The sequence below is a fragment of the Astatotilapia calliptera genome, chromosome 1 (assembly GCF_964374335.1).
Source record: "Astatotilapia calliptera chromosome 1, fAstCal68.1, whole genome shotgun sequence".
In the NCBI taxonomy this organism is placed as follows: Eukaryota; Metazoa; Chordata; class Actinopteri; order Cichliformes; family Cichlidae; genus Astatotilapia; species Astatotilapia calliptera.
Genome location: NC_137422.1, coordinates 23,096,406 through 23,118,873, shown reverse-complemented (window position 1 = coordinate 23,118,873; position 22,468 = coordinate 23,096,406). Strand labels below are relative to the sequence as shown.

Below are 22,468 nucleotides of genomic sequence, written 5' to 3'. Positions count from 1 at the left end.
ATTTAAGTTATTTTAAAATCTCTTAACCAGCTTCCACAAGCTCTGTTCTACAAATCTTTCTGAATTTCATTCCTTAGAGATCATAAGGTGTTACAGTTTAAATGTGCTATACGCTGTAAGCCTGCCTTGGTATTTATGTGGAAGGCCAACCATGTCGGAGAGAACTTGTAAGTTTGACTGAAACACCCAATGCATGAGTCAGCAACTCTGACTTGCACTGAGATATTGTGATAATAATTAGAAACAGGCATGGGACTGTAAGCAGAAATAATCACGTCTCTGACTTATACTGTGTATTGTCGTCATCATTAGTGGAGACAAATTTATAGTTTCAAGTCTGGAGCTAACCCTAAAATAAATTCATGTTTGGGGACACTGCTGTCATTACCCTACCATGGCACCGGCACTGCCTCCATTTGCAGTGCTGAGAGGAATGATGCAGTTCTCTCCAATTAGTTTGCCATGACTAACCTGTTTGAGCAGTGCCTATGATGCACTGGGCTCCTTGAGTATAATGTGGGTGGCATTAATACATGCACCCACACAGGACCCCTTGAGTGTTATTAATTGACCACATACATTAGATATAAATCGTAAAATTAAATAAATACACATTTGTGGGTTTGCATAATGCTTATTGTATTTTTTAAAATGGATTACTTTACAAATAATGTAATAATATCTTCTGGTTTCCTTCTTTTGATGTGTCAGTGCAACCATTAACGCTTTGCAGACGCACCTTAGTGTTAAGGTCCCATGGTGTTAAGTGCAAGTAGAGATAGAGTGGGATCTGTTGCATTGATTACATTTCTCTTGTGCCCAGAGCTGCTGAACTGAGCAATTTCAGCACAAAGGTTTATTGGTTGGGTTATTTGTATGCTTTAAGCTAGTTATTTATATTTAACTTGATTCTGGTAAGCAGAAAACTGAGATTAATAAAAATTCGGACTATGACATGTTTATGCTGTTTGTTTTATTGTAGTTAGATGATATTTGCATTTATCAGATAGTATCTGGTCAGTTTATTAGAACTGGGGGGGAAATTGATACAATGGTATTGTCATATGGTGGTATTGTATCAATGCAGGGACACATGATATCTATATTTTCTTAAATACATTAAATTACTCTGGGGATACTATGAAAAAGAGGGCTCATCTCGTACATCCTGGGATAACATTAGGTGAGCAAACATACATTTTATTGACTCAACTGAAAAAACATCCAACATTGGACACACTTTGCTGTGAACTAGGAGTCAGCTTCATCAAGCTAGCTAAGGGCGCAGTCACATGAGTAAAAGTAGGACAGCAACATCCTTGCATCTACAAGAAAATCTGCCTGGTGATTGCATTGAATCTTTTAACATTCTGTGACCGATTGCAGCTTTTGATGTCTAAATGGTTGCACAGAGCTTGAGCGTGTTGATCGCAAGGTACAGATTGCATGATAGGAGGCAACCTTTCTGCAAGCAGTTGAACTCTGACCTGGACTGACTGCAATCACCATCAGAGAAAGTTGAAGGCTTGCACATAACTGTGATCTAATAATCAATATGTTAAAAATGTAAATAATAATGCATCATGAGTGAAATATTGTGATAATATTGTATTGTAGGGAGTCTGGAGTACTACACTAACTTTTGGTAATGGATTTATTCAGGTGCTCTGGACGAGGATGTCGTGGTGATTGAGGCGTCTCCAGCTCCCGCTCCTGCTGTCCCTGCAAGTGAGGAGATCAATGTGACCTCAACGGACAGTGAGGTAGAGATCGTCACAGTTGGAGATGGGTTCAGGTAGGCACCCCAGCTTTTTGAGTAATTAGTGAGAGTAAAATAAGATCTGAAATTAATTTGACCCTGATTCTATTTTGAATTCTTAAGGGTTTTAGGTGGATGCAGACTAAGCGTCTGAACTGTTAGTACAGTTTGCTTTTTTATCAGCAAACAAAAACTCAAGCCCAGTATTGTGAAAGTTGGGTTAGGACTTTTCTTAACTTGCAAAAATAGACTTTTACGCATGTGCTGTTAATGCTGTTTTTGTATACCAGTGCTATGCATTACGCTTTCACAACAATGCAAAGTGTCCACTTGGGTCAGTGTGGCAGATTAATGCGAGACTTTCTGCAGATACTAAAGTTTCTGGCAAAGCTACATCCTTAGCGTACCTTTTAGCAGACTAGGTAATAACTCCTCAACTTTGACACGAGCTACTGACATGACTACCTATGGGAGTGAATGATTCTGTTGATTGACATATGAGGGAATGGTAAATGCATTAGATGGGAGGCACCAATGCTAAGAGACTGGTTGGCAACTATCTGGCAATCCACAGGTTGCTGGAAAAAAATATGCATACCATGTGAATGCCTGCTGGTTAGTGGCAGATGCTAAAGCTTCATTCATGCAGTCCTAGAGATCTGCCAGTGACGCCCAGTAACCACTGGTCACCAGAGAAAATTGTTTCTTCTGTGACAATTGGCAAGAAGTCACTAGTGAAAACTGAAACTAGAAACTGATCACAAAGAGGTACACAGTGCTGCACTGAAAACCACCTTACTGTTGCTTTGGTCATTAGCAGGTTGCTGCACTCGACTGTAGTTTGCATGGAAGAAACAATCTTGTCTACAAACACCTGCAAACCCCTTCCAAGTGTTCGTGAAACTATGAGAAGTGCAACACAAACTGAAAAGAGACCATTTGTAGAAACTGCGCATTTTGAAACATGTTGTTTGTCACAATATGGTAAATCTTTTTTTTTTCTATTTTGCTTTGCATTTTTATCCAGTTTTAGCTCAGTGGGTCAATTTTAACTCATCAAGAGAAGAGCATCTTCCATTCAAACTAAGGGTGACCATTGCAGTCTGCTATTAACCAAATAAGATCTTTGGTGCAGTAGGGTCCTCTTTGCAACTGTTTTCACATAGTGACAGCCGGCAACTCACTTGCCATCCAGTTAGGAAATGCACATTTTTCTCTAGCATCTGGGGTGGGGTTACCAGGAGGGTAACAACTTATCTAGTTCTGTGTGATGTAGCCTAACCACTGTGAAATCTTTACCAGACATCAGCTGCAGAGCAAAGGGGAATTGCTTTGTATCAGGACATGGCTTTCCTCTTAAATTTACTGGAATAGCTAAGACACTGTTAGCTCCAGCTTCAGCACTTTGCTCGCTTAGACCTTTTATTTTAAGGGTTGATCTGTGATAATGTGCAGTAAGGATAGTTTAAAATGCCTTTTAAGACTTAAACCAAGCGCTAGACGGCTGGTTTTGTTAGTGTGGGTGTAGCCATTTTGACAGAACTAGAAAAAGGAGTAAGTGCAGGTTGGTCATTGCTTGCTTAAAGAGAAGTTGTAGGATGGGGGTGTGTAGTGCTTTAGTTGATTTGTTTTGCTCATGGATTCCATAGCTCTGCTTACATTGAACAGAGAAACCAGTCCTAGTAGAGCTGCATGCCTACATGTTTATAGCTGTAAACCCACATCACCCTGAAGCCACCTACGCTGTGCCTCTGCCATTTAAATCTTTCTAGATATGTCAAGCACAATGTGAGGTCAACCAGATGCGTGACTAAAGGTTTATAGTTAAATATAGTTAACTTGTTACACCACGAATGATTTAAGTGGCAGGGACAAAAAAAAAGTCACTTTGACATGCCGCTTTTTTATATGCTACTAAAATTGTAAAACTATATACAGTGGGGCAAAAAAGTATTTAGTCAGCCACCGATTGTGCAAGTTCCCCCACCTAAAATGATGACAGAGGTCAGTAATTTGCACCAGAGGTACACTTCAACTGTGAGAGACAGAATGTGAAAAAAAAAATCCATGAATCCACATGGTAGGATTTGTAAAGAATTTATTCGTAAATTAGGGTGGAAAATAAGTATTTGGTCACCTCAAACAAGGAAAATCTCTGGCTCTCACAGACCTGTAACGTCTTCTGTAAGAAGCTTTTCTGTCCCCCACTTGTTACCTGTATGAACGGCACCTGTTTGAACTCATCATCTGTATAAAAGACACCTGTCCACAGCCTCAAACAGTCAGACTCCAAACTCCGCCATGGCCAAGACCAAAGAGCTTTCGAAGGACACCAGGAAAAGTATTGTAGACCTGCACCAGACTGGGAAGAGTGAATCTACAATAGGCAAGCAGCTTGGTGTGAAAAAATCAACTGTGGGAGCAATCATCAGAAAATGGAAGACATACAAGACCACTGATAATCTCCCTCGATCTGGGGCTCCACGCAAGATCTCATCCCGTGGGGTCAAAATGATCATGAGAACGGTGAGCAAAGATCCCAGAACCACACGGGGGGACCTGGTGAATGACCTGCAGAGAGCTGGGACCAAAGTAACAAAGGTCACCATCAGTAACGCACTACAACGGCAGGGAATCAAATCCCGCAGTGCCAGACGTGTTCCGCTGCTGAAGCCAGTGCATGTCCAGGCCCGTCTGAAGTTTGCCAGAGAGCACATGGATGATACAGCAGAGGATTGGGAGAATGTCATGTGGTCAGATGAAACCAAAGTAGAACTTTTTGGTATAAACTCAACTCGTCGTGTTTGGAGGAAGACGAATACTGAGTTGCATCCCAAGAACACCATACCTACTGTGAAGCATGGGGGTGGAAACATCATGCTATGGGGCTGTTTTTCTGCCAAGGGGACAGGACGACTGATCCGTGTTAAGGACAGAATGAATGGGGCCATGTATCGTGAGATTTTGAGCCAAAACCTCCTTCCATCAGTGAGAACTTTGAAGATGAAACGAGGCTGGGTCTTCCAACATGACAATGATCCAAAACACACCGCCCGGGCAACAAAGGAGTGGCTCCGTAAGAAGCATTTGAAAGTCCTGGAGTGGCCTAGCCAGTCTCCAGACCTCAACCCCATAGAAAATCTGTGGCGGAGTTGAAAGTCCGTGTTGCTCGGCGACAGCCCCAAAACATCACTGCTCTCGAGAAGATCTGCATGGAGGAATGGGCCAAAATACCAGCTACTGTGTGTGCAAACCTGGTAAAGACCTATAGTAAACGTTTGACCTCTGTTATTGCCAACAAAGGTTATGTTACAAAGTATTGAGTTGTATTTTTGTTATTGACCAAATACTTATTTTCCACCCTGATTTACGAATAAATTCTTTACAAATCCTACCATGTGGATTCATGGATTTTTTTTTTCACATTCTGTCTCTCACAGTTGAAGTGTACCTCTGGTGCAAATTACTGACCTCTGTCATCATTTTAGGTGGGGGAACTTGCACAATCGGTGGCTGACTAAATACTTTTTTGCCCCACTGTATAACCAATGTGAATAATGATCCCATATCACAGAATAATTCTAAAATTCATGTTTCATGTATACATGTATACATGTATACATCAGAACGTATTCCAGACTTGTTTTTTTAACATCACTAGAGGTTTATTATGTAAGCTTAAAACTACCATGGAGTAGATGTAGTGCTATATTGTGGCAAAGAATAACAACAATAACTAGCTGCTTCCACACTGAGTCCCTTATCCCGAGGATGGAGTCCAACTTTACCAACCTCTGGTGCGTACGGAGAAAGTTGTAGTCCTAGTTTTGCTCTGCAGCCTCTTGGGCTCAGCATTGCAGCACATGAACCAGTTCTGTACCTTTTTGTTGTTTAGAGTGGTTCTCCACAGCAGAACGACGGCATGCACAAGGCTGGTTGGACTGTGCACAACTGCGTAATAGACTTTCTGGAGAGACAGCTAAATGATATCAAGGACCGCCACAGCAGTGCCAGCTAACAGAATTACTCACTAATAAAGAAACTGCTAAAATGACATGCAGAATATACTTATCCTACTTTTGATATACCTGGGCATCTCACACAAGTAAAGTCCGTATTTAGGGAAACACTGTATACATTGCATAGCCTGATTGGTATCATGGCTGCCATATCACTGTATATAATGCTCAAGTCTTTTTGATATGGATGCTAGTTAGAGACAGACATTTGAGAGCAGTGTGTTTAGAGAAGTTGTATTCCACTACACCCACCTCCATTTTCCTCACCCAATGAATCTTTTCTCTCTCTTCTCATATAACTTCTTGTCTCCTCATGCAGGCGATTATGCAGCTCAGTTCACAAACCTCTCCCTCTGTGTTAACCTCCATCTGTCTCCTTTGGCTTTCTGTCTTTAACCATATTTTTCCTGTTCCTACCTTTCACATTAGTCTATCAGTAATATATGAAAAATAGTTCCTGGAAGTGAGTATACCCAGCCTGCGATGTCATGGCCTGTCTGCCTGTTTTCCTCACTTTCAAAGATGTCCTGTCTCATTAGAGAATGTAGAGATGAGCTCTGCTGTAAGGGGGATGGGCAGCAGCAGAGCAGAAGGGCGGAGAATCAAAGGCCAGGAGAATGAGCAGTGAAATCTTTGTTCACACTGCCAGTGGTCTAATTTATATGTTCACATGCAGTTTATATTAGTACAGGCACGATATTCAGAAGTATGAAAACCCACATACATATTGTATCGTGACTTTTTCTTGGTATTTTGGGTGATTGGCTGCTTCTGATGTGATTTATTTAATTGTGTGTGATGCATTTGCATGAAAACAACTTCTGTAGGCAGAAGAGTGGGTTTCCTAAGTTTCACTACACATAGATATACTTTTTATTCTGAAAACAGAGAGAAACAGTCTTAGAGCAGCCAAAACCAGTCAAAAAGACTGGAATGCAGTGTAAAAGCTGAAGATAACATAATAAATAGCCTGATAAGTAAAACCATACAGGGTTGGACAGCCTCTCTTCACTCCCAGCTTGTGCAAAATGTGGCACTCCAAATTCAGGTTTAAACCAACAGCAGCACTTTTGACATAAGTGGGGAAAAAACGCTAAAAAAATTAAGTAAAGTGTTTCCATTTTTAACCCACTGCCTCTCAGATTGGTCATTTGACTTGCTGTCAGTGTTCTCATCATGAATTTGAACGGCTGGCAGTTATTTATTCGTTCATGCAGTTGACTCGCCTGTAAAGCCGTGCGTCAGGAGAAAATTCCAGTGTTTTAGCAGTGCACTGTGGGCTGCGTTTGGCAGCTGGTTCACCCAGAGCACAGTGAGTTACAATAAACAAGGATTATGTAGCTGACATGGATCAATTTAAAAAAAAAAAAAAAGCCCTTGATGAGTCCCTGCCCTGATTCTGCTAATCAGCTCAGTATATGCATATTAGGGCAGTGAATATCACGAGACTCTCTGTGAGCGTTATGTGCGTGCTACATTTTTCTGCAGGATTCCTGAAAGTTTTCTACTCTGTGTTTAGAGTTGGAAGGCCTAAATTATGAATACACAGCCAATACTGCTGTCAGGGCAAAGCTTAATGCCTCACATTGTTTATTCTCTCTTACACAGTGCTGTTGGCCTTGTATGATCCCCTCCCAACCTTTAAACTCCCAACCTCCCAGCCTTAGCTGCCCATAGCATCAGTCCCAGCAGTTTACATTGCCGCAGTGCACAGAACCTCAGCTCCCTGGGGTTTGTGTCTCTCAACACTTTGGTTTGGCACAGCCTCGACATTGCCAAGCCACCCATTCCCACAGTGTTCATATTTACAATGTACTGTTTTGCTCTTTGCTGCCACACTCAAGGGGTCATAGTGGTAAACAGATATTTACAAAATAATCCCAGGGCTGCTTAATTAGGAGCCCATCCCTAGTGGCAAGCCCTGCTCCTTGGGATCAACCCTGAGCTGAGAATGCTGGCCAATTAGACCCCAGTACAACCACCATGTACACCCCTCCCCTCACCCCCACTCCCACTCCCTCCACCCACAGATGCCACCCTCACTGCTGTGTGTTCAGTGGTGAGGAACAAGTGTTTGTTAGCAATGTGTGAAGTATGAAGTTTAATAAGCTTCCTCCTCTATTGTTGCATTGTGCAGTACGTCCCAGAGGAAGCTGATTTGGACGAGGACAGTATGAGCTAGTGGGAATCCCCCTCAGCACAAAGCGTTTGCTCTGTTACATTTAAGCAATGAAATCAAAGCCATCTCTTAATTAGTTTGTTTCTTAGTTAGCCAGTTCAAAACGTTACATATTCATCTTTAAAGTATTAAAGTAAAACATGCAGGCACTAAAAGTGAAATGAGGAATAATAATGCTTTTTATTTACTAGTTAACTTTATACAGTGCAGTAAACACTTTTGCTTTTTAAATAACATTAGTTTTCATCAGTAACACTTCCATAGGTTTAAGGTATTTGGTAGTTTGGTTATTTCACCAGCTTTCAGGGCTTACCATGAGTGTTCATTGGACTCAAGTCTGTCTTAATATTTCTTCCGGTGATCCCAGAGTGGTAAATCCTATTATTATTTTTAAAATACAAAACAAAACCTCATTCGTGACAATGACTTAACAAGGTAAAAGGAAAAAAAGATTGCAGTATTTGCTCACTTCTTTCTTTGGTGTGAGTAAGTCCATTCTTCCTATTCTACTCAGTTGTTCTAGTTTCTATTTGGTTTTGTAATCTGCTCGGACAAGATCAGGGAAATACCCTTAGAAGTCACAAGTACGTCATTTGGCTAAAACAAAGAGAAAGATTTTGGGACGTTTACAGCAAAGGCCTCCAATTCATGTGATCTCTCTCTGTTTTCTCTGTGTTAAAAGGAAAACATGAGAAATAATTTAATTTCCCCAAAAGTTAGAAAATTAGTGTGTTCCAGTAGCCAAAACATACCAGATTAAAAAAGCTTCTAGGGTTAAAACTGATGTTCAAAATGGGACTCGGTTAAAACGAAAATGCAAAAAATGAAGAGCTGAATACCATAAAATCTAAATATGAGGATGCAGGTCTTTGCATTGTGTTCTGCATACATCCTGAGCTCAAACAGATGTTGTACAAAGTGTTCCGCAGTATGTCCAGGGTGACCATTATTCATTGCCACAGCGATTTGGATGAACTCTGCATGAGCCAATAGCAGATTCCAGTCGGTGTTTATTCAAACTGGATTCAAACAGCAATGATGAATTCCCTTGGCAACTAATATGGATGCATTCCAACAGTTAGCAGTTCAATATTCAGGCTGCAGAAAAGTTCCTTCATAGTAACGTGATGAGATTGCGCCACTTTTTCAGGAGGATACTCTGTATACAAAAGACTTCACACACTGATTTCTGGACTCTGCCTGTGTAAGCTTTTGGTTCTCACCATGCTTTATTTGGAGCCAGACTTGAACACATTAAGACTTAAGAGAGTGAGGTGCTAAGTTACGAGCTAATCATAGCTAGTATTGTTAGCAAGCTGTGTGCATAAACTCTGTGTTGGTATCACACAGACACATTTACCTGCTAGTTAGTGCCTGGTAAGCAGATTAAGGAAATACCAGATTTAACCAAAAACAGAGCCACTGACTCATTAAGATGGTTCTAACTCACTGTAAGCCATGCTATGTGTCAAATAATTCCATTTAAAAAATGCTTTTTCATAAAGTCACCAACACCACAAATGTGGCCCAGAGGTTCAGTTCAGTGATTTGAATTGGCCAGAGTGAAACATAGTAGACAACAAGTGGCCTCACTCCTAGATGCCATTTGCCACAAAGGGCAAATTTATCAATGGAGAGCAAATCTATTTTTGTACCAGACTGTAAACAAGTTTATTTAATGGCTGAAGCTCAGCGTTTTAACATCTGAGTCTCTGAGGATTGACTCATTTGTGAAGCCAGGCAGAAGTCAAGTTTTTGCCCCCAGTTTGCTCCTTAAAAAGGGTTAAAAAAAGGAAAAGGGTCAATCTAACAATGACTTAATCAGTAACATATTGATGTCTGATGTATATGTATCAATCAGTAGGAATCTCTGAGCTGGTCACATCAGGGTTACTGAGACTGTGCTGTTGCTTCCTTCCCTCTGCTGCTCTGTATTCCTGTTTTTAATCTCTCATTTAGCCACAGTGAAATTCCCTAGCTGCAGAGCTCCATGGCATCAAGCTTTACGGCACTCCCATTTAGTCTCTTGACTCTTGTCCCTTGAGGTCATGCCCTCCTCCCTCTGATCACCTAGATTTACAGTGCTGTGGAGGGAAATGTGGCTACTCCCTGGCCTCTCACTTGAGTCTCAGAGGCCATGGGGTAGAGCGACCGGAGCCTTGGAGAGAGAAAATTAAAAGAAAGATAAGAAAATGGGCTAAAGGTGGGGCAAGAGCAGCACAGCGTTTGACTTAATTCGAGGAAAACGAAAGGTGGTTGGAGACGATGGGAATATTTAGATGCAAGGCTGATTGCAGAACAAGTCTGCAGATTCTAAAAGTCAATTTTTTGTATTGTTTTTGTTTTTTGGGGTTTTTTTATTTAGCGACTAATTTACTAAGTAAATTATTAAAGTTTCAAACAAAACAATTAGTGCAGAACAAAAAAAGAATGCAAAACTACACAACCTAATGGATGATGTTAAATATTTTACAAAGACAGGAGACTAGTTTGTCAAGTGTGGCTTATCTTAGCAGCACCAGCTGTAATTCTTTCTCTGCAGGTCCACACACGTGTGCAGACTGTGGTTCTGTGTTGCTCTGGTGGTGATATGCCACTTTACGCCACCACAGGCTGCAGATCAAAGTATAACAGAACTGCGCTGGTTGCAGGGCTTGTCATCTGTTTTACTTTCCAGCATGCTCATTTACAGCTTACTGCCACAGAGTCATAGGGGCTGTTGCTAACTAGTGGTGGATGGTTGCTTAGCAGTTAAAAGGCATTGACCATTATTTATATTAGCAGAGTACTAACATTTAAACGTATCACTGACTAGTCACACACATCCCTAGCCTACCATGCACTGTTTTAGATGCTGCAGCAAAACAAGCCATTACACAAAGTCCTTCTGTCAGATCTGCTCACTTTTACTTCCTCATCCACTTTTGCAGCAGCATCTGCTGGCCTGGAAATGAACTGGTCTGGCTCTTGTAAAGCAAATGCTTCAGTGAGCTGTGAGAATAGTCCCGGTGGTCCTGAACTCCAGCATGTTGTAACAGTCTCTTTTTCTTTCTCCCCTTTTTTCAATGTGTCTATTTTCTGCAGGTCACGCTCAGTGGGGGGTCTTGGCCGAATGTGGGGTAATAGTTGCTCCCAGAATCGCCTCCAGGAGCCACGTGGACGTCACAGGCTCTCCACTGTTATCCAACCGCTGCGGCAGAATGCTGGGGAGGTGGTGGACCTCACGGTTGATGAAGATGGTAACACAGAACTCGTTTCAACAAAGCCTGGTTAAAAGATTACTAAGCGATGTTTTAACTTGGGTCTTACTGACTCAGCTAATGTACTTTTCATGCAAGCTGTGCGAGAGTTGTAGTAACTTATTTGTCACAGTCTACAACTGTGAAAGATAAAACTAAGACTAAAATATATACAAGGAAAAAACATTTAAAATTAAACTTAAAAATACTCAAAAATGCTGGATTTAATTGTCAAGTTGTTACAGAACTTTAATTTAAGCCACATGCACATCTCTGGAGTGTTTTAAATTTAGATATGAGATGTAAAGTAAGCAGACAAAGATCTAATGTTGAGTGGAACCAAAAGCGATATTTTACCAAAAAACGTACAATTAGTAACAGAATTGGCTAATTATTTATTAAATTGACTTAAATTTTAGTGTCATTCTAGTTCATACTCAGCTTTGTATGGTTCTGTGACAACATTAACCTAAACCAGTAAGGTTGCATTTCTTTTCAGTGTATTCGTATCTCGCACTTTATTTTCTGTTACATTGCTTTGTATTGGTATTTGTCTCTTAGCCTGGATGTCATTCTCTGTATCAGCCTGCGCCTGTGATGGGTAGCAAAATGGTGCCTCACGCAGTATTAGAGCATTTGCATTTCTTAGGAGAAAGAGGGGAAATTAATTTGTGAATATGAAAAGCAGATGGTATTTACACACTGGAATGCTAATAAGGTCTGCTCTTCTACTTGGCTGCTAAGCCTCTGCAGACACTATGGTATGGCAGACATTACCAGTGTGCACAAATACCACAGTGTCTCCTCCACACATAATCGTGCTTGGGAATCGATAAGAAATAAGCGATTCCGATTCCATAATCGATATCAGTTATTGATTCGATTCCTTATCGATTCTCATCAAGTTCTCTCTGGCTCTGCTTTGAGAGTGGCCAAGATTTCTAAGCAGCATATCAAAGACATTGCATTCCTAGAAATTAATAGCGTGCTGTGTGGTCAAATGTTGCACGCTGGAGGTGTTTCCCCTCTTTGTTGTGATCATTATTGGGCTCATTACTCAAAAAAGTAATTATTACCTATTACACAGAACACTTGTCTTAAACGTAATGCTGTACATTACTTAATGTCTTTATCCTTGGAGTAATTAATTATTACTACTATTCGTTAACATTACTTTCACATTTTTCTATAAAATGACCTGAAACAGACCGTCTGACAATTACCAGTTAACAATATAAACCTATAGGTTCCACACACCAACACGAATCCCTATCCTAATGAGGACACACATATGATATTTCTCTTATTATTTACACAAAGCCGACAGCACAAAATAAATCGCCACAGCAGCCCAACTCCTCATCTGCTTGTTACCTGTTAAAGTACACGGTCTGGCTGCTGGGCATTCACTCAGCTTTATCATCAGTCTGTGTTCTAGCTAACTTAGCATTAGCATACTGCCTGTGGAGTTGCTTGCAAAGAGCCAAAGTTCTTTTACAAGTCTAATTCATTTGTTTCTGTAATGGATGGATTTTGCACTTTGCGCTCCCATGCTTTTGTGTAATAAAAATAAAAGTAATGTCATAACCACACTGTAGACTGTGCCACTATCTTCGTCCTCCTGCAAACTGAAATCAGCTGATTGTAGCACAAGTGAAGTCGATAAAGGGGATTGATAGGCAAGCAGGCTAACACTTCCAAGGAACTGAACTTCCCGATTCCCACCCTACTTCTGATCAATAACTCAACTGACAAAAGTCAGCTGGTTTTTATTCTGGTGACATAATCTTTTCTGATTACCATTTGATTTTGTTTTTTTTTTAATCCACAGATCTCTCAGTTGTGCCAACAACCTCTGGCGGGATTCAGCCTCAAACAGTCAGGTCGTCCTCATCATCATCATCATCCCATCAAGCCTCTACCTCAGAGCTCAATGATGCCCCAGGCCCTTCCACTAGCTGCCCAGGTTCAACACCTGAAAGTATGCACACACAGAGGCCAAGTGGCTCTGCTCGCACAGGTCCAGAGGGTAAGACAGGACACAGCATGTTGACATTGCTGCAGCAGGCAGTTTCTTTTCAACTGTTGTCTGGAGACATCTTGTGTTTAAAAAATCAATTCTTTTTAGTGGCCAATTTCTAATTAGTCTGTATTGTGTGGTCCTCTGTGATATTGTCTGCCCTGTAAAAGCATTTTTAAAAAGAAAAATAATTCTCATATATCTTTCTCTCATCAGATGACAACAGACCAGGTTTGTCAGGTACAACAGGAGAAAATGCAGGCGTGGCCATGCCTAGGCTCCCATCCTGTTGTCAGCAGCACTCACCATGCGGAGGCCCCTCCCCTGGTCACCTGCCCCTGAGCCACTCCCATCCAAGTTGCTTGCAGGCGTCGTCCCCTCAGCAGACCAGCAGCTCTCAGCACAGCCACAGCAACACTCAACACTTTCTCCATCATGCCCACCACCCAGCACCGCAGCCCCCAGGCACCATGCTTTTTCCGGAGCCGATATGCCCCGTGGTGCGACCCAGTGCTCTGCCCGCCCCCTGCGCCGGAGTCAGCAGCAGCAGCAACAGCAGTAGTAGCAGCAACGCAGCCCACTACCATGACCAAGTATGGCTGTTTGTACAATATTTATTGATTCATAGCTGTTAGCGAGGCAGTATAAGCATACGCTGATTCCACACAAACCAGGTTTTCGTGACCACTAAGGTTTATTTTCTTGCATGAAGAAATCCTGGCACCCCAGAGATATTTTAAGTGGAGCTAAGGGAAGATCAGAGCTAAGGAAAAAATAATTTATTAAGTTAAATATTTATCCAAATGTATATTGTCAGCAAAGAACTGCCCCAAATACTGAATCACCCTTATGTTGAAGAGCAATGATGTAGTCTGAGTAATGGGGAGTTACAGTAGTCAGGTTAGAGGCTTTTAGCTACCTTCATTGTTGCTTCGTTCTTTGCCTCATTCCAGGCATTTATTGAGATTATCTGACAGGTGTTTGGAAACACAGAACAGCTGTACTCACTCTGTCATGAGGACTCGTTATATCCCTACAGTATCCATAACCTTCAGTAGAGTGCAGGGTGAATGAAGTGAGAGGATTTTTTGTTATTATTTTATTCCACGACAACTTCTGAGCCTGTTTTTGTCAAAGCTTCATGATGCATTTGGAATCAATCAGTGAATGTGATCATTAATGTTTTATTTACAGTGCTGCGAAAAACTACTTGCCCCCTTTCTGATTTGTTAGTCGTTTTGTTTCATTTTGCATATTTGTCTTGTGTCTGTTTTATGCTTCGGATCCTCAAACACATTTTAGTACTTCTCAAAAATAAGTCAATACAGAATTTTTGTTTATCATCATTTTATGTCCATAAAATGCTTTTCAGGTGTGACCCCGTGTAAAAAACGTATTGCCCCTCAACCCTAATAACTGGTTATGCCACCATTGGCAGCAAGAATTGCAATCAAGTATTTGTGATAACTGGAAGTGAGTGTTTCACATTGGTGTGAATTTTGGCCCGTTTGTTTTAATTCAGCCACGATGGAGAGTTTTCCAGCATGAACGGCCTGTTTAAGGTCACGCCAAAGCATCTCAAGAACATATGATTTACATTTACATCTCTCAGCCTGGAAAGGGTTACAGAGACATTTTTAAGGCTTTGCGACTCAAGTAAACTACAGTGAGGGTTCACTTGAGTCCATACGTGTAGAAAATTTGGAACAGTGGTGAACCTTCCCTGGAATCAACTAGAACTGCGGGCCTCACTTGTTTCAGTTAAGGTCAGAGTTCATGATTCAGCAATAAGAAGGAGAGTTGTTAAAAAATGGCATTTATGTGAGGATTCCAAGGCAAAACCACTGCTGACCAAAAACAACACACATAATAATGATCAGAAACACACCAGCAACTCCACCTCTGAATGGCTGAAGAAACAAAAACAAAATGAAGGTTTTGGAATGGCCCACTCAAAGAGTGGACGTAAATCTGATTCAGATGTTGTGGCGTGACCTTAAACAGACTGTTCATGCACGAAAACCCTCCAGTGTGGCCGAATTAAAACAATTCCAGCGGACCAAAGTTCCTTCACGGCGATCTGAAAGACTCTGTGCCAGTTGCTGCAAGCACTTTATGGCAATTGTTGCTGTTAAGAGTGGCACAACCAGTTATTAGATTTAGGGGGCAATTTCTTTTGCTACAAAATCACCATCTTATAAACTGCTTTTTGTATTTACTTGATTTGTCTTTGTCTTAAATGAAGTTTCATTGACATGTGTGACAAAAATGTGAAAAAAGAAGTCATTAAGGATTCAAACACTTCCTCACAGCACTGTAGTTAGAGACTGAGGGAGAAAAAACTAAGTAGAGGTTCCTGATGGGTTTTTTTTTTCACTCAGAAAGACGAGCTCAGTGTTCTGCAGATTTGGTCCCAATTCTTTCTGAAATGTCTGTCTTCCTTTCATAGCAAACTTTGCCAGTGGACCTGAGCAACAGCAGCGTTCGGAGCAGTGGAAACAGCGGGGCGAGTTTCCATGGCAGCACTTCAGCCTTTGACCCTTGCTGCCCAGGTTCCACCTCACGGCCCCCTGCTTATGTTTCCCAGCCCACCCCTGGGCCCAGTCAGCCAAGTGTGGTGGACTCATTCAACTCCCCTATGGTGGCTCAGCCCCAGCCGCAAACACAGCCCCAGCCCTGCAGACATTACATGCACCCAACTTGTGAGTACAACGCAGTATATTACATCAGACTTTTTAAACTTTTGAAAATGCATTTTGAATGTTTGCTGCCGCCTATGAAAACAGATTTGCAATGCAATAATACTAACCAATGCTCGCTCACAGACACTAGTGCTGGCTAACAGGTTAATGTGCTCAGTGCTGAGAAACTTAATTTGCTACTCAGAATTTTCCAGTATCTGGTTAGTCTGAAGCAATGCGATGAGGATTCTTGGTGGGGATGTCGTGAAAATTTAGAGTCACTGGTGCCTCTCCTTACCTTTCCCTTACTTGTCCACCCTCCCTGTTTCAGTGCAGTGTGGACAAATATTAACAAATTCAAATTCAAAACAGGAAACGGGCAAGGCCCCAAGAGGACCTATAATGGGTTTTTTCTTATTTTCTGTCATATATAATATTCTAAAATGTACTGTTAAAACAATCCTAATGCTATACCAGTCTTTTATAGTAAAGAGACAGAACCGTCAGTTCAGGGGTCGTTCTTATTCTCACCTATAGGTAGCTCTGGGTAGTGACTGAAAGAATGAGATATAAGATGTAAGCAGTGGAAATGATCTACTCCAAATTGTATGGATTTCTTTTTAGTGATAGGGTGAGGAGCTCAGATTAGAGCAGCTATTCCTCCACACAGAAAGGAGCCACTTGGTCCAGGTATTTGACCTTTCAAATGACGGAGGCCCGGGGGCAGACCAAGGAAATGCTAGAGAGATTTCATATCTCAGCTAACTTGGGAATGTCTTGGTCTCCACCCACACCACAAGAACTGGGGGAGGGCTGGGCTGAGGGAGGGCTGGGTGTCTCATCTTAGACTGCTGACCCTGCAATCTGGACCTGCTTGAGTGGCAGAAAGTGGATGGATAACTGGTGCTTGTATTAAACATAGCAAAAGTTTCGAATGGTGAGGTCAGCATGTGAACAAGTAAATCCCATGAGTCCAAGGCTCAGGCCTCACAATGTTTTAAATAGTTGACTTTAAAAAGGTTTTAGTCCCTTGGCTTGATAGGTCATAGACACGGGATGTCCTTTGCTGGTTGCGAGCGCAGTAGCTCCATAGCAACCTCGTATTCAAACTGATTTTGAGGGCGAGCCGATAAGAAAACTGTAGGGAGCTAAATATCTTGTTTTAGACAGATGAGAAGCTGAACCTTTCTGCCATACTGGGTATATATAATTTTATTTTAAAGTGATAATTTTCCATCAACTATTAGACTTGTGATTGGAGTAGGTTGGAAACGGAAGATATCTGCATTTATTTGTTCTTTTTTTTTTTTAAACACGAAGATCCTTGCATAATTTGACAGTCTTAACTTTTCCCCTTTATCTCTTGTCAAACCCAGATGGCCCTCTAACACGTTCACTGCATCATCAGTCCTCTTCCGCCTGTCCTCATTCCCATGGGAACCCCCAGCTTACACCTCAGACCCCAGCACAAGGTGAATTTCTCATTCCCCACACCTTTCATGCACCTCTGTCATCCCATCCGCCAGGCCACGCCGTGCCGCCCGCCCCTCCCCCGTCTCTGTCCACCCACCACCTCACTAATTCAAGTGCCCAGCTGGCCCAACATCTCCCTGCGGACCACCAGACCCTGCCGCACATGTATAGGATGGAGGTTCAGAGGCGCAGGATGATGCAGCACCCCACGTGAGTACCAGTGCAGGCTAAACTTACATAATTGATGGCTTTTCTTTGCTGAACATGTATTTTCCTGTCTTTCCAGACGAGCACACGAGCGTCCTCCTCCACACCCCCACAGAATGCACCCCAACTACGGCCATGGGCACCACATTCATGTGCCACAAACTATGTCTTCCCATCCTCGCCAGCCTGAGCAGAGAACAGCATGGTCAGTATCATCAGGAGTGTAATGTGTGTAATGTGTAAGTTTCATACTAGCTAATCCAGTGATTCCTAGATTTCATAACTACCAAAAAGAAAGCAAAGAAGAAACATGGAGACCCATCTCAGTGTCACAACTTATTTATTTTTTTTAGTCTTTCCTATCATGTCACAAACTGAAGTTATTTTTCTATGTTAAATAAACTGAATGCCCATGAAGTGAAGTACCCTTTAGAAACAGTATTATAGATATTTAATGTGACTGCACTTACATGATTATTTGGATTGATGTGGTTTGATGTAATAATGACTCACCGCCTTGTGTCAACAGGGAGCTCGGCATCGAAGCCGTAGCCCCGTTCCCTTCAGGGCACCTGCACTCCCACCTGCCACACTACCACCCTCCCCCAAGACTGCACCACTTCCCCATCCCCTTCATGGTGAGAAACCCTCAGCACACAGGCATCCATTAGCATACATGAAAATGAATCACTTTTATATGGAGTTTGGCTGCGATTAATGGAGTTTGCTCCTTATTTATAACATCAGTTATTTCAAGGATGGTTTAGTGAACCCATGAATAATTCATTAGCAATTAATAGTGGCTCATCAACCATTTCGAGTGCACACTCAACAAATCCAAAAAAATCCTCGATTCTCATCCTGCGCAAATATAGCCGACAGTTGTGATGTTATTATTATATTAAGGAATCTATCATCTGTGACCTTTATCATTACACATATGCAGTGCCTGCATTTTCAGAAGTTTTTAATTAATTACATTATTTTGTTGAAACTTGGCTTCCGTTTTAGAAATGGCAGCAGCACATGTTGGTTTTGTTTATTTTTAATAAAGCTAAGCTGACACAACACCCTTCATGGACCACATTACAGTGTGACTGACTGCATTCCTTGTATTTTAAGGCTAAACTTAATGAAACTTCCTCCCCTGCAGCACACTGGCATATCTGAAGTGACCTACCCGCACATTAGGTACATCTCATCTAGAATTACTGGCTTCGGAAGAAATTATGAGGTGAGTACTGTTTGTAAATGTATAAGCCTGAGGACAGTTGGGTCAAAACACGAGTACGAGTTACTGTTTCGTTCATCACGGTTGTCTGTTACTATAAATTTTAAAATGGCTTGACTCATCTCCGCATGACTCAGCATTATTGTGATCCTGTCATGGCGTCAGTGTTGGTTTGTTTTTATTGAAAATGCACGCTGGAATCGGATGAATGCTGCTGTCGCAGGAAAAAGAAGGGAGACGGTGTTTTAGTGGAAGTTTGTGCAAGGAAAGTTTTTAGCGTTTAATAAACAGTGCAGGGTTATTAAAGAGACAGATTAACCAAAATCAGATTCACTGAGGCCTGTTGCACATCTACATTTAGGTCCTTAAGTGTTGTAGTTTTGCCTCTTTACACCACCACAGTGGATTTTAAATCAAACGGCATCACAGTTTGTGATTGTCCCACATTTTCAGCATCTGAAAATTTGTTTTTTGATGAAATAACATAAATTTATATTCATTAGTTTTCAATTCCTGGATGAACTTGTGGACATCATCAAATGCCTTGTTGGTTAATTTGAGACAGTCTACCAGCCCTTTATTGCTGCCACCTTCAGTGTTTGTCAGGAGATAAGATGTACCACAATGTAAGGAGTGCTCTGACACGTTGATAAATATGTTTTTTTTTATCTGATTAGCTTGGTAGCATTTGTCTTAATCTGAGCAGAATGTGTTGCCCTGTACTTCACAATTCTGCTGCTTTTATCAGCAGTCACATCGTTGGTAACCCGGTTCCATTGGCAGCTATATTTGCCCGTGTCATAACATTGCCTCAGGTTTGACAGATGATGTAGTTTGATCGTTACCCATAGTACAAGTTAATTTTCGTTTGTTTCGTCTTGTCCATATATATTTATATATACACGTGTACACAAGTTTTTTTCTCTCCCCAGAACTCTATAAGCAGTGTTTTCTGATCTGTTCTTCCTGTAACCAGTGGTTTGCACTTTGTTCCAAACCCTACATGTATTTATATTCATGAAAGCATCTGTTGATTATAGACGGTAATGCTATCTGTGATCTTTTGGGGTTGTTGAGGTGGTCAGAGAATTCATTCTATTTAAGACTGGACCACATTGGTGTAAGGAACTTTAGAAGTGACCAAACCAGCTGGTATAAAATTTGCTGTAATTCTTAAACTGTTCATCTAAAATGATCATAAAACCCCTCAGCTTAAAGGTTGAAGTCTACATATCAGTGGCATATTGATTGTTTGATTTTTAAAATCCAATCTTAGCAGCTAAATTACAAAAACCACTTCGTTGTGCAACAAATTATGGACCTCACTGCAGATTATTTTAGTCTGAGTTTTGCAGTGTTATCTAAAATGTTTCCCTCCTATTGAATATAAAAGGAACTCAATCCCAGTTGCCTTATTTGGCCTGAAACACCAAATAAGTACATTTGAAAAATTCACCAGTGGCGTCATGTCCACGCAATCATCACATGATTGCTCAGAAAATTCCACAAACGTTGGCATTTTTTCATATAGGAATTGTTTTCTTTCTGCTGAAGAAAACTGTACCCATCAACCACATCACCGCAAGAAAAAGGAGTGCATCTAACTTTGGCAGGTTCATACTTGTGACATCGGGGTAGGATGTAAAGATCAATAGCGTCTTCATAACTGTAGCTGTAACGCTCGTCTTCACAACGAGCTGTAACGTTAGCTCGGTACACGTCGTCTTTGGTGGTGAATGTGGTTTAATAGAAAGAAAATAGTTCCCGTTTTGAGCTTCTCACACTGCAACCCCAACTCACAGTCTCAAAATGGTGAATTGACCTCTGAGCTCGGTGTGGCCAAATGTTCATGAGCAACCTTTAACCTGAAAAAATTGCTCCCAGAACACGTGTCTGTCAGCCGTGACGTGAAAGCTTCTTCTCACAGAGCCGTCTGCCTCAGTGAGTTGAATTTATTTGCCAATTTTTGAATTTATTCAACAAGCCAACAAGCACAGTGAGTGGCTCAGTAGGTAACCACAGCTGTCCTGCTGACACTGCATAAACCATTGGCTTGATTTAGAAATATTAATCTGACTTTCGATGACTACTTGGAAACCCATTTAGTCAAAGGCTTTATCTGCTTAATTGATTAATCGAACAGCTGGTAAAGCCTCTCCATGAAGAAAAATGTCAGTTTGTACAGAAAATGTCAGCTTTTTCCCCCTCCAATCAGGACCTGCTGCATTTAGAGGAGAGACTGGGGACTGTGAACCGAGGAGCCTCTCAGGGAACCATAGAGAGGTGCACTTACCCACACAAGTACAAAAAGGTGAGGACCTGTCAGAGTGTGTGTGTTGTAATAAATATATAATGTGCTTACAGATTTTGAAGCTGCTGTCTATAGTTGTGAATGTATGCTGCAGTTGCCTCTGGGACAGAGTGCGCAGTGGTCTTTTGTGCTCATTTCAAACATCTGATGTTTTGCCAGCATTTAGAAAAACACTGTAGTGTCTTTTACCAGAGATTTGCAGCTGTGACGATATCTGTTGGGGCAAAGTTTCCGTAGAGGTTTCCAAATGTATCTAAATAAGCAATCTAACACCCTGCCACCCAATACAGAAGGTGTTGGAGAGAGACATTGACCAACAGTTAACCCCTGAAGCTTGGGCATCTATTGGGAAAAATATGCACGCAGACCCAGAATCGGTGAGAAATAATGAACAAATCAATTTGGAAACATGTCTCTGCTCACATGTACAGTAGATGTTAGTGTTAGTCTTGGGGGCCAGGGAATTCGGCTAATTACTTTGATTTGAATCATTTTGATTTGATTAAAAAACATTTTTCTGTTTCAGGACAAAATGACCATTCTCTCTGTCCCCAAATCTAATGTATTGTTGTAAACATAGTTACCTCTTTATCGGAAAAATATCACTTGTTTTTTTTTTTTTTAAATACAAACTTAATACATACTTCTAATCTTACTACAGTGTTTTAATTGAGTAGCTTGTGTTTGAATTCATAGGATTTTGTTTAACCATCTGTAATAGCAGTTGTTGATCGACACTGCTCATCAAAAACAAACGTTTCTCACAAACAGAGAAAGCTGCACGGTAAGCAAGACGAAGACGAGGGGGCAGATGAAGACACAGAGGAGAAATGCACCATCTGCCTGTCAATACTGGAGGAGGGGGAGGATGTCAGGTAAATGTCTCGCCTCCTGGGTGTTCGTCCCGCTCGCCGCGCTCGGTTTTGTGTGTTCAATTACGCTTTCAAGGGTGTGACGGAGACAGGTGGGATAGCAGGTGTAGTTTAGCCGTTTCACATTGTCTCATAGGATGTCAAAAAAAAAAAAAAAGACCCAGAGGCATTAAAGTAATCAGCAGAAAATCCCAAAGAGCCTTAAAATTACAAGCCTCATGGTGCTGCGTTTTGGCACTCACTCAAGTATTTCTTTTAAAGAGGATTTTCTGCCCCCTGTTGGTTTAAGAGAAACTGAAAAATTAAATGTTTTTCTGTTTTCTTTACCGTGCACTACAAATTGCGAATCCCTTAATTATTGTTACTCACTAACAACATTTAGTCTTTATTCTTACATTTAAACTGTGTTTTAAAATCAGTGTTTCCCTAATTGGAGAAAGCAGATGGCAGCTCTGTTTGTAAGGAATACAGATGAAA

General features: G+C 41.3%; 1 protein-coding gene across 5 annotated transcripts in view; it reads left to right on the top strand.

Annotated features, from left to right (window-relative positions):
- rnf111 (ring finger protein 111) overlaps positions 1 to 22,468 on the top strand; it is a 34,832-nt gene that overhangs the window by 9,257 nt on the left and 3,107 nt on the right. For 3 of the 5 annotated variants that reach the window (XM_026168793.2, XM_026168809.2, XM_026168778.2), the window contains 12 exons: positions 1,663 to 1,795; positions 11,042 to 11,196; positions 13,028 to 13,225; positions 13,433 to 13,809; positions 15,666 to 15,918; positions 17,274 to 17,580; positions 17,657 to 17,782; positions 18,107 to 18,215; positions 18,731 to 18,811; positions 21,024 to 21,119; positions 21,410 to 21,496; positions 21,891 to 21,994. In XM_026168793.2, coding sequence (XP_026024578.2) covers positions 1,663 to 1,795; positions 11,042 to 11,196; positions 13,028 to 13,225; positions 13,433 to 13,809; positions 15,666 to 15,918; positions 17,274 to 17,580; positions 17,657 to 17,782; positions 18,107 to 18,215; positions 18,731 to 18,811; positions 21,024 to 21,119; positions 21,410 to 21,496; positions 21,891 to 21,994 — 2,026 coding nt within the window. The remainder of the gene's footprint in view (positions 1 to 1,662; positions 1,796 to 11,041; positions 11,197 to 13,027; positions 13,226 to 13,432; positions 13,810 to 15,665; positions 15,919 to 17,273; positions 17,581 to 17,656; positions 17,783 to 18,106; positions 18,216 to 18,730; positions 18,812 to 21,023; positions 21,120 to 21,409; positions 21,497 to 21,890; positions 21,995 to 22,468) is intronic. The other 2 variants (XM_026168826.2, XM_026168818.2) reach the window with 2 other exon arrangements.